The sequence below is a fragment of the Tenrec ecaudatus genome, chromosome 2, assembly GCF_050624435.1.
Source record: "Tenrec ecaudatus isolate mTenEca1 chromosome 2, mTenEca1.hap1, whole genome shotgun sequence".
NCBI classification, from domain to species: domain Eukaryota; kingdom Metazoa; phylum Chordata; class Mammalia; order Afrosoricida; family Tenrecidae; genus Tenrec; species Tenrec ecaudatus.
The window spans coordinates 180986297-181001241 of NC_134531.1; the positions used below are offsets into that span (position 1 = coordinate 180986297).

The 14945-nt window shown below is 43.6% G+C and overlaps 1 protein-coding gene across 1 annotated transcript in view; it reads left to right on the top strand.

The window, feature by feature from the left end:
* TENM2 (teneurin transmembrane protein 2) overlaps positions 1-14945 on the top strand; it is a 504145-nt gene that overhangs the window by 27184 nt on the left and 462016 nt on the right. Inside the window, exon 2 of the mRNA XM_075542722.1 lies at positions 6282-6491. Within this exon, the coding sequence (XP_075398837.1) occupies positions 6282-6491 (210 nt within the window). The remainder of the gene's footprint in view (positions 1-6281; positions 6492-14945) is intronic.

Sequence of the window (14945 nt, forward strand, 5' to 3'; positions counted from 1 at the left end):
TGTTTTGAGAATGGTGATGACAACAAATGTACAAATGTGCTTGACACAATGGATGGATGTATGGATTGTGATGAGAGTTGTATGAACCCCAATAAAATAATTTTAAAAAGAAGAAAAAAAGGAATCAATCTGTTTCTCTCTGATGTTGAGGGCAGAATACTTTTTCGGTCCGTGCCTGGCTGGACACATACATATCCCCTGCCTTTAGCTCTTCCCCGCTATTTGAGGAACTTCATTCTTTAAGTAGAGGAGATCCCTCCCACCAAAATGGTTTCTTGGTACCCGACTGAAACCCATCATCCTCGGTAACAGATCCCCCATCATATAGCCTCTGCAAGACCAGAGTCCATAACAAGAAGAAATTTGGAAAACCTGGTGCTGAAAACGTTTGTCACGGAATTTAAATGCAAGTTAGGCTACATTTCTAAAACAATCACTGGATACATGCAAAAGAGGGCAGCATCTCAGGTGTTGACATTAAGTCTCTTGCATATTCACCTGTATTGCATTTTAACTCATTCAAAAATAAGGGAGCCTCAGCACCTCAAAGCATTTGAAGCAGAAGTAGATCGTATTGGTCAAATGTCTGAGAACCAAACAGGTTCTTGAAACCGGAATTCCATGAGAGCCGTGGCTCACATTTACACCAACTACGTACTGTTGTTGTCCCTGCAACCCTTTTACAATGGTCACTTTAGAACAAAAGCCATATTTTTATTAAGCCGTTGAACTTCTCAGGCCCACTGAGGATGTGCAGTCTTTAATTCAATCATTTTTTTCTCTATCTTGAAAAGGGATGATTTATTCTATGTGAACAAGCCCGTGGTTATTTCCAGGAGGCGGTTTTTTTTTGTTTTTAATTTCTGTTCATGGTTAAGTCTTCCCTGTAAAATGGCCTCTATTGTGCAGTCCAGAAGAGAACCAGTGCGTGTTCAGGTCACATATGGTTCATATTTTAGCCCTGGCCCTTGTGTAAGGTAGGGAATATTCAAATGAACCATTCAAGGACTAGGCTTAAGAGTCAAGACTGTTGTGTGACTTTGAGTTGATTCTGACACAGAGCAGCCACATCGGCTAGAGTTAACCTGCCCCATAAGGAGGGATGGGGGCAGATCGCTGTATCTTTTCTTCTATGGAGCCATTGGGAGGTTTGAACCTGGACTTCCAGCTAGCAGTGGGGTGCTTAACCCTTCTCCAACCAGACAGCCTGGGTGCACGCCCCAACCTTGCCTCTTCTTATCAAGGGCATGCTAGAAAACGTCATCTACCTAGGTCGCCGCTTCTTCATCTGTAGTGAGCATAGTGACATTAGTTAGTTTATGGTGACGTTGTGAAACTCAAGAGAGAGAAATATGTATAAAAATACTTATTTTAGTTCCCCAACGGAAGCAAGTTCACGCCCCTCTTAAAGGTTACCTATTATTGCATTTATTATTATTCTAATTGTCAGTGATGTCAAACTTGTTGATTTGGATACAATTATTTCTAGTACATTTTTAACCCATCTTTTTGAAATGCCTCTTTGCTCTGCCAAATGTCCTTCTACACTGTCACTGCATAGATCAGTTATGCCTTTTATACATAGGAAATTTCAATGTTCAATATTCTGCTTCCCATTAATCTTTTCTATGTGAGAAGAAGTAGTTATTTTAAGGGAATTCTGGGAACTTATCCACAACATGCCCTTTATCAAACCTTAGTGCATCAATGACAAAGGGCTGGGAAAAGCAGCCACTTGGTGGGTAAAATTATAGCTGTGGGCATGGGAGATGGGATCTCTTGCACTCTGGGTGGGACAACTGGTATGTCTGGATCCAAATTAATGTAAGGAGCAAAATGGGTTTTTAATTGAGGCAGTAGGAGTTAGAGCAATGTGGTTTCAACCACAGGTGTTGTGTGATAAACTTTTCCCGTCTGGCTGAACCCGAAGGTGAAGGAGAGCCAGAAACAGGGGAGGCTCAAAAGTGCGATGCACCTGCAACCTCTCCTGACCTCTGGAACCATGATTTGTCTAATTAATGACAGCAGTATCTCCTACTCCACCCGTGGCTTCCTCCGCATCCTTCTGAACAGAGCGCTCCCGTCAGCCTCCACCGAGCGCCTGAAGTGAATGTGGAGCTGCGTGGTCTGTCAGACTGCCGAGCTTCCCGGCAGAAACAGCCATGCCGAAAACGAAGACAAAACCTTATTTATCTGGAAACAGAAACATTAGAATATTTGCCCACATTTAAGGTCCCAGGGAACCCAGTCAGACAGATAATTACATGAATATCTCAGAAAACACACACCTACACATATAGAAGACCAGATGAATTTCATGAATGGCATGTTGCTACCTTTCCATGATTTCTTTGCTTTTTTATCAAATCCATTAACACTCCCCACCTTTTTGCTATATTTTCTAGAGACTCATAACCACACACACACCCCAGCCGCCCAGCAAATTGAATTTGGAAAATAGTTTGGGGGCACAGGGGAGATCTCTGGGGTGCGTAGAGTGTAAAGCCAGTAAGCGTCTCCCTGGTGGTTTCACACTCCTCCCACACGAAGCAATTCTGTAAGCAAGTCTGGGCTGTAAATGAGCCTGCAGACATTCCAACTCTTCCCCTGTATTTTAAACCTGTTTGTACCTGCACAGACAGCCTCTTTTAGCCGGCATAGTTGGGGCAGGAGCAGGGGACAGGTCGGGCAGAACATAGAGAAACAAAGTTGTCAAATTGCAGCAAAAGTAAAGAACAGCATATCATCTTCTTGGGGCAGATCTTGGCACTAAGAAATTCCCCCAGCAATGGTAGGCACCTGAGGTTGAAGAGCAAACAAAAGGTGGATTGAGAAGGAAATCACTGGAATCAAACAATTCCGTGATGTGTGTCCTCAATATGCCGAAGTAACCCCCATGCCTCCATTGTATTATGACTGCTCTTCCGTTGTCTGTATTTGGGTAAATTAAAAAGCAGTTCGGTCTGTACTGTATGAAATGAATTCATGCTGAACACAATTTCAAAAAGTTCATGTAAAGAATGATTTCACAGTAACTATCATATCAGACTCCTGGAAAATTGCACTTGAACTTCAGTTCCACCTCAGTCACTCAAAGGAATTTGGAAATTGGCTTCCAGTCATCCTTGTTCTTCAACATGCAGTTCCAGATATGCCTCAATAATACAAATGTGAAAGCCGATTGATAGCGGGTGAAAATCTGGGTCTAAGTGACCGTCCAAATGGCCTCACAGCGTCCTGCTCAGGGCACTCGCCTCTCGGGAGCCTAGAAGCATGGGGAGGGCAACGGTGCTGTGAAGGAGCCATGGAACTTCACCCCCCAAGTATGAGAGAAAGCGCAGAACCCTGTAGGGTGGTGACTGCTATCACGTGTTAGTCAGAGAAATAGTTCTTTGAAATCTCGGGAGTGTTTGGGAGTGGGAGATGGGAAACCAGAAACATTGTTTCTTGTCAATCACCATGTCCCTTTTTGGTCACCTTCTGACACTTTTGCTACCAGGCTGTATGGCAGAATATGGTTAGAATATGGTTAGATTTGGGAGTTGACAAACATGAATGGGACTGCCGGCCTCTGCCACTTACTAGTTGGGTCATTTCACTTCTCGGAGCCTCAGCTTCTGCGTCCGTCCGAAGGAGATGGTAATAACTCTGATGTGAATGGGGCTTTGGAGGATTAAATGAGATAGTATTTGTCAAGTGATTAGCAGAGTGAGTAGCATATAACCGTTGCAAACTAAACATCAGCAGAAAGATACTAAGAATTATAATAGCTATTATTTCGAGGGGAGACCTACGGGGAAAATGTATTGATTAAATGTCTAGCACCGAGTCTGCTGAATTGTGATAGATTCAATCTACCTTGGCCAGAACATCTGGCAAGAATATCAGGCCCAAATTGTTATGAATGAATTGAATTTTTAAAATCAAGCTCCACTTATCTACTGATCTATATCGGGGAGAACGTGCATTGATTTTGGTAGCTTTACTGGGCAAGAGCCCCGAAGCTTAAAGTTTTAAGTGTATCTAACCTCCCATCCCTGCTGCCTCCACAAGGGTAGTTGGCAAGTGGTGACTTGCCTCTGGACTATTGCTCATCCGGCCCCCTCCCACCGGAAGTTTCTTGTCTCATTTTTCAGTGATTCCACAAGCCTCCACTTTCCCAGGAATCTTTTATTTCATTCACCAGCCCATCCCCACCTGGCCAGGCTCCACCAGACCCACCCTTTGCAGTTGAGTCAACCCCATTCATCATGAACCTGTGAGACAGAGCAGCACTTCCCTACAGGGACTCTGAGGGCTGTAGGTGAATCTGTTCAGAAGCAGACAGCTCCAGCATGCCCATCCAGAGCAGCTGGTGGGTTGGAACCGCTAACCTTCCGGTTAGCAGTTCAGTTCTTGACCACTGTGCCACCAGGGCTCCTCTAGATGGGATCGGGCATCCCTTTTCTCTGCCCTACTGCCCCAGCTACTTACATGCTACTATCGAACGTCTTACTATATGGTACTGAAATGAAATATTTAACTATGCCCTACTTGGTCTGTGAGCTCTCTGAGGTCAGGCAGTGTTTATCTTTATGTCCCTGGAGTCTAGCACAGTTGCTCTTTATAGCACAGCGTTCATGTCAACATCGTTAGAAAAGCAGCCACAAGGATCAGCGTCCGGTCGAAGGGTTTGAGAACACCTGCTGTAGCGGTTACTCATCGGGCTGCTAACTACAAAGTCAGCATTTTGAAACTACCAGCCGCTCCTCAAGAGAAAAATGAGGCTTTTATACTCTCCCATAGAGTTCCAGTCTCAGAAGCTCACAGGGGCAGTTCTAGCCTGCCCTAGACAGGCTCGATAGCAGTGCGTTTGGTCTTCGGGGTTGGTCCTTAGGAAGTGCATCAGGAAGCAGTTCTCCTGGCTCGGGAGCTTCTTGCCTGAGTTGAAACTGTGACCTGATTCTTGAGTCTTCTCCATTTTCCATCTTCCCTCTTCTTGGCTCATTTTCACGAGTCTCCTACAGGAGCAAACCAGCAGTCAGGCAAGTGCAGAGACCCGGGGATGTAAGGGCGAAGCAGGTGAACGTCTGCATGGTGATTAGCCTCACTCAGCAATTTGGCGGCCAGGTGCTCCCTGCCACGTGGAAAGGGAGGTTGCAGCAGCCCTCTGTGTGGGAGAACTTCCTGACCCAAGGGCAGCTTCAGCTGCTCACTACCCACCGCCGGCCTGGTGGGCTGCCCTTCCGCACAGTCTGGAGTGGCTATACTGCTCTTAGCAGGAGCTTCCCCAGAATCTCCAGCCAAACATCCCTGCCTGCTGCAGTGAATGGGTCACTGGCCAACCCAGGGATGCAAAAATCCCACTCTTTCCACCTTAGCCCCTCTTCTCCCCCAAACCGATTAGTTGGGTTGTCATAGACTTTACAGATTTGTGCGTTCATTCAGCAGGTGACATTCTTTAGGGAAACACGGAGGGTTCAGGGGTGACTGAAATAGACAAGGCGTCCACCTGCCAAAAGTGGCAAAGGCTCATGGGAATTTTAAGTGGACTCGGATGGAACGGGCAGGAGGGCAGACTGGGGAGTCCCAGATGAAGAGAAGCAGCAGGTGTATGACCATGGGCAAGAGGATAGGCAGTGGAAAGACCCTGAGGATCTGGCACGTTTAAGCAAAAAAAAAAAAAAAAAGGAAGAAGAAGAAGATGAGAACATAAGCTGTAGAGAATTGGGCTGGGCCAGGGCACAGTGGTAAGGGGCACTGCTGGGGGGTGTGGGGGGCAGTAAGAGAAGCAGCTGTGAGCCAGAGTGGACACATCGGCCATCATAGGTTAGGTTGGGTTTCATGCTGCATGCAACGGTGGCTGATCAGAGGGTCAGAAGCAGTCACATGAAACTACCTGAGGTTTATCTTTATCTTTAAAACTTCATCTGGTAGCTTGGAGAAGGATTGAGCATGGTGGGAATCGATGGGTTTCTAGCAAGAATGGAAGCAGAGAGACCAATGAGCAGATAGTTCTAGTTCGGTGACAGATAGAGAAAAGTGGATGGGCTCCAGGCTAATGCCGTGTCCAGGTTGTGGGTGGACACGGCTGCCCATACCACGGTCTGGAAGATCCACCTACCTGTGGTATGAATGTGAACATTGGAGATAACAGCGAACCACTCTGAAAGACACCTCGGGAGCATTTCTCTTTTTGTAAGGAACAAATATGTGTATTGCAATCTGCTTTCAATGTAACTGTCTCGGGATGCCTCATGACACTCATTGCTGACCTTTGACCCCTCTGTCCTCTCTCCCAGGTCGTCCCATTCCACCTACATCCTCGTCTAGCCTCCTCCCATCTGCTCAGCTGCCTAGCTCCCATAATCCTCCACCAGTTAGCTGCCAGATGCCATTGCTAGACAGCAACACCTCCCATCAAATCATGGACACCAACCCCGATGAGGAGTTCTCTCCCAATTCATACCTGCTCAGAGCATGCTCAGGGCCCCAGCAAGCCTCCAGCAGTGGTAAGGAAACGCTGTGCTGTCTGACTGTGTGGGGCTTCATGCATGACGTTGGAGTGGCAACCCTGACATCAGGGTGGGGAGGAAGGTGGGATGGGGAGCATCCAGTGGCATCTACTTGTCCTGTGGCCTTGCCATTTAAGGAGATGCTTATTGAAGGTGGCGGCTACTGGAGAGGTTTTCCTTAGCCTCACACGACGCGGGGCTACTTCCATGGAGGAATTTGCCCCCTGCTGCCACGGAGAGGATGCCAGTCTCAATGGTGAAATGCACAGAGACACTGGAACATTGAATTTTGTTTTACCGCTATGCCGGTCATAGCCATGCGACCCCGGTTGGCCTCTCACTCCCAATCTGTGTGCTTCTCGGATCCCTTGTTTTTTTGATAGTTGGCTTCGGACTTTTTCCTTCTTGCTTGTTTAGATGATTTTTTATTAAAATGTGATCCTTTGACATAATCCTGAATGGCTTGCCAAGGCTGAAGTGTTTGGGGCAGGTGATCCCATCACCTTATACCACTTCCTAAGAGCGCCACAATCTGCTGGTGTGGTCCTCTGGCCAATGTTGCCTCTGAGACCCTCACTCTCATTCTGGCTTACACAGGCACGGACACGGACAGAAGAACTGCCCACAAGGGGTTTGTGGGCTCTCTCTCTCTCATGCTTTATTTTGATGTCTCTTGTTGGCGCCTTTGAAAACCCAAGTGGCCAGTTCCTTGGGTTTAAGTGCCCATTGCTCAAAGAGAGATGTTTGTAGAAATGAATTGCTCCTGACCCAAAGGCTCTGGACTTGCCTTCTGAATTGGCCACTCATGAAGCCCGGCAAGGCATACTGAGCTTTACATGCCTCAAGTGCTCCCTGATGAGGTTGTGTTTAGGCTCTATCCATGAGTGCATGCCACCACAAGCCTCAACCGCTGCAATGAGGGAGGGCCTCCTAAACACATGGAAGGTGATTCATTCCACGGATGGAATGATGGACTCCTACTTAGTATGGCCCATGGCCTTCTTCAAAGCTAGGCCTGGTATATTTAGTAAACTCATATTCTTTTTTTTAAAAAAAGAAAATTACCTAATCAAATCTCTCATCAAATGAGCAATCCATTGTTGATATTATGAAGGCCTTTAATCTACCATAAATCTTTATTAGAACTCATCAGAGCTTCTAGTTTGAGAGAAATGTGATTATGGCACTCTTAAAATGACATTACATCATTGGGGTGATTGGTTTATCATTTGGAGAAGAGACATCAATCATAACTAGCATAACCACACAGTGAATGAATTCAACCTTTCTACCGCAGAACAATGACACTGTAATTGCTCAAAATCAGGCTTAAAATGAAATCGGAAAATGCTCTTTCTTCAAATATGATGTTAACTTAATGGAATATGTTATGAAAAATCATGTTTGAGGAAATTCTATATAATTAAAAATATGTGGAAATATATTCCCCTTTTTTCTTTCAGCAGAACCTGATTTTAACTACAGGACCTTCTTTTTGGCTGCAGATTATGTTGCATTTAATTGAACTACCATTGCTTGTGTTTTGTGGCTTTTTATTTCATATTATGTAATCGTGATGAATATTGTATTATGAAGGACAAGAGGCTTTTGAAATGAGGTGCACCTGCTGATAGCATTTTAAAAACAGACAATTATTAGAGAGAAAATGAGCTTTTAAGAAGCTATATCCTTTTATGCATATATGGATACCCAAGCAAAGATGATTTCAATGAGAGGTCAGTCTAGCATGCTTTCCCCGTGATTTCTTTTCTTGTGGACAGGGGATCAGATGGGAAGATGTTGAGCAGGTATTTTTGTTGCCTTTGTGCCTCATCAAGACCTCATTTTGGTGGACACAACACATCTGTGTGCTCAGAGTCAAACGTATCTATTTTTCATCGCTCAACAACAATTTGTTCAGCTCATTTAAGATTTATAGTGACTTAAACTCCAGAAACAGTGGGAAATGCCACAGAAAATGTGAAGGCCCATTTTCATCCCAAACAAGAGCAGTGCTGATATGATCTCTTCACCTGAGGGGTGCAGACCCAATTGGACAATACCCTTGTTTTCAGCAAGTGCTTAGCTGAGAGCTCTCTGAGGCCAATAGGCAGCCTTTCAAAACGCAAAACTCTAGCTTAGCTAAAGGGAGAACAAATCAACTGTGTGTGTGTGTGTGCGTATGTTGACGAACAATTGCGGATCCAGGACAAAGTGAGGATTCTATCAAGATCTGAATGCAGTTGCCATGAATTTACATTTGACATAAAGGCTAGAAAATGGAGTTTGACAGAGACAATGCCAAGTGCAGCGCTGTGCCTGAGTGTCTGGAATTGAGTTTGATGAAAGGGGCTGGGTTTTCAGTAGGTATCATGGCACAGATAAAATGCCAGTAGGATTGGTTGCCTTCTGTTTGGCCGGCTAATTGCACTGAATGGGTTTTCTTTTTTAAGTTGATCTCTTGGCGTTGACTTTGTGTTACAAGGAACAGGTATCAGTTTGTTTTTGCCCCACTGGGGGATAAAACAAAACACCTTCCAACACATAAGTTCATTTATGACCGTCAAGCAGTCAGAAATGATTTCTTGCTCTTCCCTCGTCACTCCTGTTAGTGCTTGAGGGAGTTGACACCCACCCTCAGAGGGGACACAGCGGCACTTCTGGCCCAAGGAGCCCCTGCTCTCAAAAGACAAACTGGACCTCAACTAGAGGACGGTTGTTGCCCAGCCTGAAAACCTCCTCAAAGCAACAGCAAAGCTTCACCTTTATGGCTCAACTGCCATTATTTTCTATGGCTCTGGTGCATTCTTTAGTGAAGGCTCCTAAAACCTCAGCACCTTGGAGTCAAATGGCTCTAACTCACAATCTACATCAATCCGCAGGCAGGTGCCCACACTCAGCTAGTAAGGCGCCTCTCAGGGCAGCGCTACCTCCTCCCCTCTAGCATTTTCTTCCAGAGAGCCAGGCCCCAGCGAGAGGCTCATCGGTTCTGACCTTCTGCCAGGGCAGGTTCACTCCTGAACTGTTGCTTGTATACTGCAGCATAATTTCAAATCGCATGAAATAACTCATCTGGGAAAATAAAAGTCTGGATCCCAGTGGCAGCCTAACAAGGGTTCCTGCAGATGGAAGGATGAGACAACCTTCCAAATGAGAATAGGGCTTGCAGTGGGCTCTCAGCAGATGAGGCCTCCACGTGATGATCCCAAGCAGTGGCTTCCTTCCCCAGAGACTGTGCTTTCATTGTCTCAGAAAGGAGGTTGGGGACATTTGCAATTCATGCCACACAGAAGAAATGCAGCCACGATGCCTTTCGGCGACCTCCTTCGTGGCCAGAGGAGCTGCCTGCCCATTTGAGACCTTTAGGTGGCAAATAAAAGCAATACTTGTACCCTGGCCCTGTCCAAAAAGAAATTCCTAAATGACAAAAAAGGAGGACACCCACATGACCACGCTCCTGATTGCCACAGTCACAGGCCTAATTCAATGTTCTCCTTTGTCATTTGGCATCCTAGAGCAAGCGTTGTGTTTCTCTTTCCCTCCCTCCCTCCCTCCCTCCCTCCCTTCATTCATTCATCTAGATACTTTCCTTCCCTTTATAGAATGAAAAAGAAATAACTGGGAAATTATAAACAGGAATTATAATGAGGAATATATATATATGCAGAAGAAGGGAGAGAGGGAGAGAGAGAGAGAGAGAGAGAGAGAGAGAGAGAGAGAGAGAGAGAGAGAGAGAGAGAGAGAGAGAATGTAGTTCTCTGGTTGCATAATGGTTATATATTGTGAACCCCAAGGCCAGCAGTGCAAAACCACCAGCCGCTCCATAGGTGAAAGGTGCGTTTTTCTCCTCCTGTAAAGAGTTAACAGCCTCAGAAACCTACAGGGGCAGTTCTACACTGTTCTATATGGTTGCTGTGAGTCAGCTCCATGACAGTCAATTTGGTTTTGAGACTTTATTCTAAGCTTTCTGGAAGCCAATGCAAAAGGGAAATGTTGAAAGAATATGCTCCACAGCAGCAATGAGACTCCATATAAAAGCCACTCACGTGCTCCAAGGACATTCTTTGAATAGCCACCATGAGATAAAAAGAAATTCCTCATAGAAGAGAGTTCGTGTGCACTCCAGACTCCCACGTCCTTCTTTCCCTCCTTGCTATAAGACACAGCCTAATGATTTCTGTTCAAAGTGTTGTCACCTCACCGAAATAAGCCAAAGCTAGAACTACAGGTTAAAAGAAATCAACAAATAATTAGAGAATCACAAAGCCCAAGGACAAACCTTGACTTGATCCCTAGATAAACCCCAGTTCTATTGAAAGCCGTGTAAACTCTACGACCCATAGGCAATAGACCTTAAATGCCATTTCCCATAACTGAATTTTTTGGGGGGAATTAGCAGGATTTGAGCTTATAGACACCCTTCAAAATCTGAAAAGCAGATGTTCCATGCTCCAAATCTGTCTTGACAACCATGTAGAGACTGGAATAGATCTTTGATCCTGGAAAAGGGCAGCATCTCTCCAGGGCAACCTAGCTTATACTGACCATGCTACTGACCATGGGGGGGGGGCTGGATAAAAGGAAGAAGGCCCCCAAAGGTAAAGGTAAAGATTAGACACACACACAATACACACACATGTGTCTGGGTATGTATATGCAAACATATATATGTTATATATGTATACATAGGTATATAACAAAAGTTGGCCATTTTAAACCTCTTTAAGTATGTATTTCAGTAACATTAACTACCTTCACCATGTTGTAATGTCATCACCAATAGCCATTTTCAAAAGTTCCCCAGAACCCCAACAAAACCTCACTAATTTTTCAGCAATAATTTCCCATGCCTCTTTTCCCTAAGCACCAGGCGATAACTGATAACTTTGGTTTCAACGTGTCTACTTATTCTAGATATTTCCTATGGGCGACATCATGCAGCATGGGTCCTTTGGAGTCTGACTCATTTCACTCCGCACCGCGTCTCCAGTTCCCTGGACCTCTTTATTCAAGTCCATTGTGTGACTCATCACATTTTATTAATCCTTTCATGTGTTGGTGTGAACTTGGGGCTATTGCTACCTCTTGGCTTTTATGAATAATGCGATAGTGAAGTTTGGCTTGCACCTATCCATCCCAGGCCCTGATTTGCCAGCTACTGAATGTTTACCTCAGAGGGAATCACTGGACCATCTGATAATTCTCCTGCTGCCTTTTTCAGAATGGTTTCCCACTAGCAGTGCACACGCATGGGCTTCCAGTAATTCCAAATAGTAAACCTACATTTACTATTTTCTATTGGCTTTTTCTCTAATAGTTTTGTTGAGATATAATTTATATATCATACACGTTCATAGTTCTGTCATATTAAAAAGAATTGTGTATCCATCTTCATTATCAGTTCCAGAACATCCTCCCCGCTCCTATGTTCATTATTTGCTCCTCAATTCCCTCCAGCCTGCCCCCAACAAGCCATTAAACCAGTTATTGTCATCTCTGTACACCTGACCACCCTATGATTCATATACCAGAAAACATACCAAATAATAAAAGTAGCAAATAATTTTTTTAACAAAGAAAGAAAGAACCAACAACAATGTTAAAACAAGCTAGAGGGGAAAAAAATCTCTGTTGAGAAAAAAGCAGGAAATGTTGAAAACTAGAAAGAAAATCCAAGATAGGTCAAAAGGGAGATCAAATAACCAAGTACCACATTTTAAAACTAATTACATCTACCATGATCGAGTTACAATAGTCTCTTTCCCATAGCAAGGTCTTTCTATCCCTTGTCTGTGGTCTAAAAGGATCAGAGGCTGAACGTACGTAGGGACCCTGCAAATGGATTTTGGGCTTCCACTGTCAACCAGACCCTTTTGCAAACTGGGAGTTCACAATTTAATCTCTGCTAACATTCCCCTCCTTTGGATTTCATTATTTATTACTGTTGGCACACACTGGCTGGTGTGCTTCTTCCATGTGGACTTAGTTGTTGTCTCACTTAGATGGATGCTTGTTTGAAGACAAGCTTTTAAAACCTCAGATGCTTTTTGATAGCCAGGCACCATCTGCTTTCTTCACCACACTTGGCTGTAGCACCCGTATTTTCAGTGATCACTTCATGAAAGCTAGCATTGGGCATGGCCGTGTCATAAGAATTAATTGGTCTTGGATGCATTTCTTATAATCATCATCCAGGACGTGAAGTGATATCTCTTTGTGGTTTTAAGTTTATTTTCTTAACGAGTAATGACATTGGGCATGTTTTATGTGCTCATTGGCCATTCGTGTTTCTTCATTGGAGAAATATCTATTCAAATCCTTGGCTCATTTTAATTTGGGTTATTGTCTTTTTGTTGTTGAGTTGTAGGATGAAGCAGATTTTTTTCATTAAGTTAAAGAACTTTCCTCCTTTTTTATATCATAATTTGGGCGGAGAATTTTTCCTCAACTATGTTATACATTTTCTTGTCTTCTTAAATAAACTATTCCCATTGTAATGCAATTAAATTCAGGATTTCTTGAATAGCTCATAGCAATTATTATGCATATTGATAATTCTACTGTGCTGATAATACAATCTATTTATTTATTTCCATAATCATTATATATCATGAGGTTGTTTAACACACTTTACCTAATTCTCTACATTGTAACTTCTTATATGCTCTTTACAGATAGATTTTTCTCTCTCTTGTCAGCTTCAACTCAGCATGCCACGATCATCCTTAGTACCAAATCCCTAGCAGATATTCAATAATTATTTATTGAATAAATGAATAAATTAATGTCTTTAGTCACCTCCTTCCTTTTGTTAATTTGCTGCTTCTCATCATGTATGAATGGAAAAAGTGGATAATTACAGGGAAGGAGCACAGATATTTTTGTTTTCTAAATCCTGCTAAATAGGCACCTATTTTTATTTCATGTTTTCTGCTTTTAGATACTTAGTAGTTTGAGTATCAATGATAAGATTGTGCTATATTTTTATATACATTATAACAAGTAAGGGGCTTGTTATAGATGCATCATGTGTATGTATGTATGTATATATATATATATACATTATGACAAGTGAGGGTTTGGGAGCCCCTGCTAAGTAGAGCCCTGGACTGTGGAGGCTGGGTCTCTGGAAAAGAACTCTCCATTTGAGGTTTAGGAAGTCAAGTTCAGAAATCATTTCTACATAAACTGGCTCCCAAGTTGGATTTACTTCCTGTGTGAACTACCTGGCCTGGGGTTCTTGGTGTCTAGGTGCAGATATCTGAAGCTACCTGTAGTGACTTTCAAGCACTCAGGCAGTAGTGAGATTCAGAACAGACAATGAAGACATTGTACAGTCAGTCATACATTGCTTACCGTGGATGGTGAATTGTGAAGGACGTTATCTGATTTGGACATTGGGTGAACCCCATGTCATAGTCTGGCCCTGCCTTTCTTAAAAGTATCTCGAGCTAGCATCCTGCCTTGTTGGTGATTCTCATCACGCTTAGATGGGGGTTGATTTGGGAATTGCTTCTCAATCCACATGGTTAGCTGTTTCTCCGTGCCTGATACGAGGCCCCTCGCGTGTGGTTATTCGCCTTAACAGCTTTCAGCAGAGCCGATTATTTAACTTCTTGGAGATCTATTGGTTTAGGGTTTTGTTGGTGTTTGAAGATCATTGTGATTGCAGGATGGGGCCTGTCCAGATCAGGAGCAATAGCATTCACTGAGTTTCCACCATTGTGTTGCCTAATAACCCTTTGTTTCACTTACAAATCCGTACTTCTCCCTTGCCTCTTGTTGCTGCACATAGAACCATGGTGTACTTCACGGTAATATTTTAGAGAGAAAATTAAACAGAGAACTCATGCTAAAACACTCAAGAGATACACAATACATGGGATTAGATACTGCCACCTACACATCGAACCATACACTGAATTGTACACATGGTCAACGTTTTAGATAGAAAGTACCATGAAGCCTTATTGTACTACATAAGTTAGTAACATGGGTGTTTATTATAACTATCAAAACCTAGTTATTATAGGTTATATATGGACTATGCAATTTTACATCTGGCAGTACAATCTTTGTGTGTTAGAGACGGGATACACAACATGCCATATTGTGTTGACTGCATTCAGTATGTGTACTAGATCCTATTCTTTCATGGAGAATACTGTACCTTGTTATAAGCATATAGGACTGGAGATGTGTACATAGGTGTTTCCCAAATGGATGGTAAGTGGTATATGACTATCTTGAGAAAGACAAGCTTGAATTTGGGGGGAATAAACAAACAAAAATAATATGGCATCACAAAATACTCTTTACTTCCATGGATTGGGAAGCACACTCACATCCCGGACCTTTCCGGTGGATGTTCTGAATAGGTTCAGGTGAAGCCAGGGAACTGAGTTTTTGATGTGTCCCTCAGATGATTCTTATGGCCTGACTTTGGGAAGC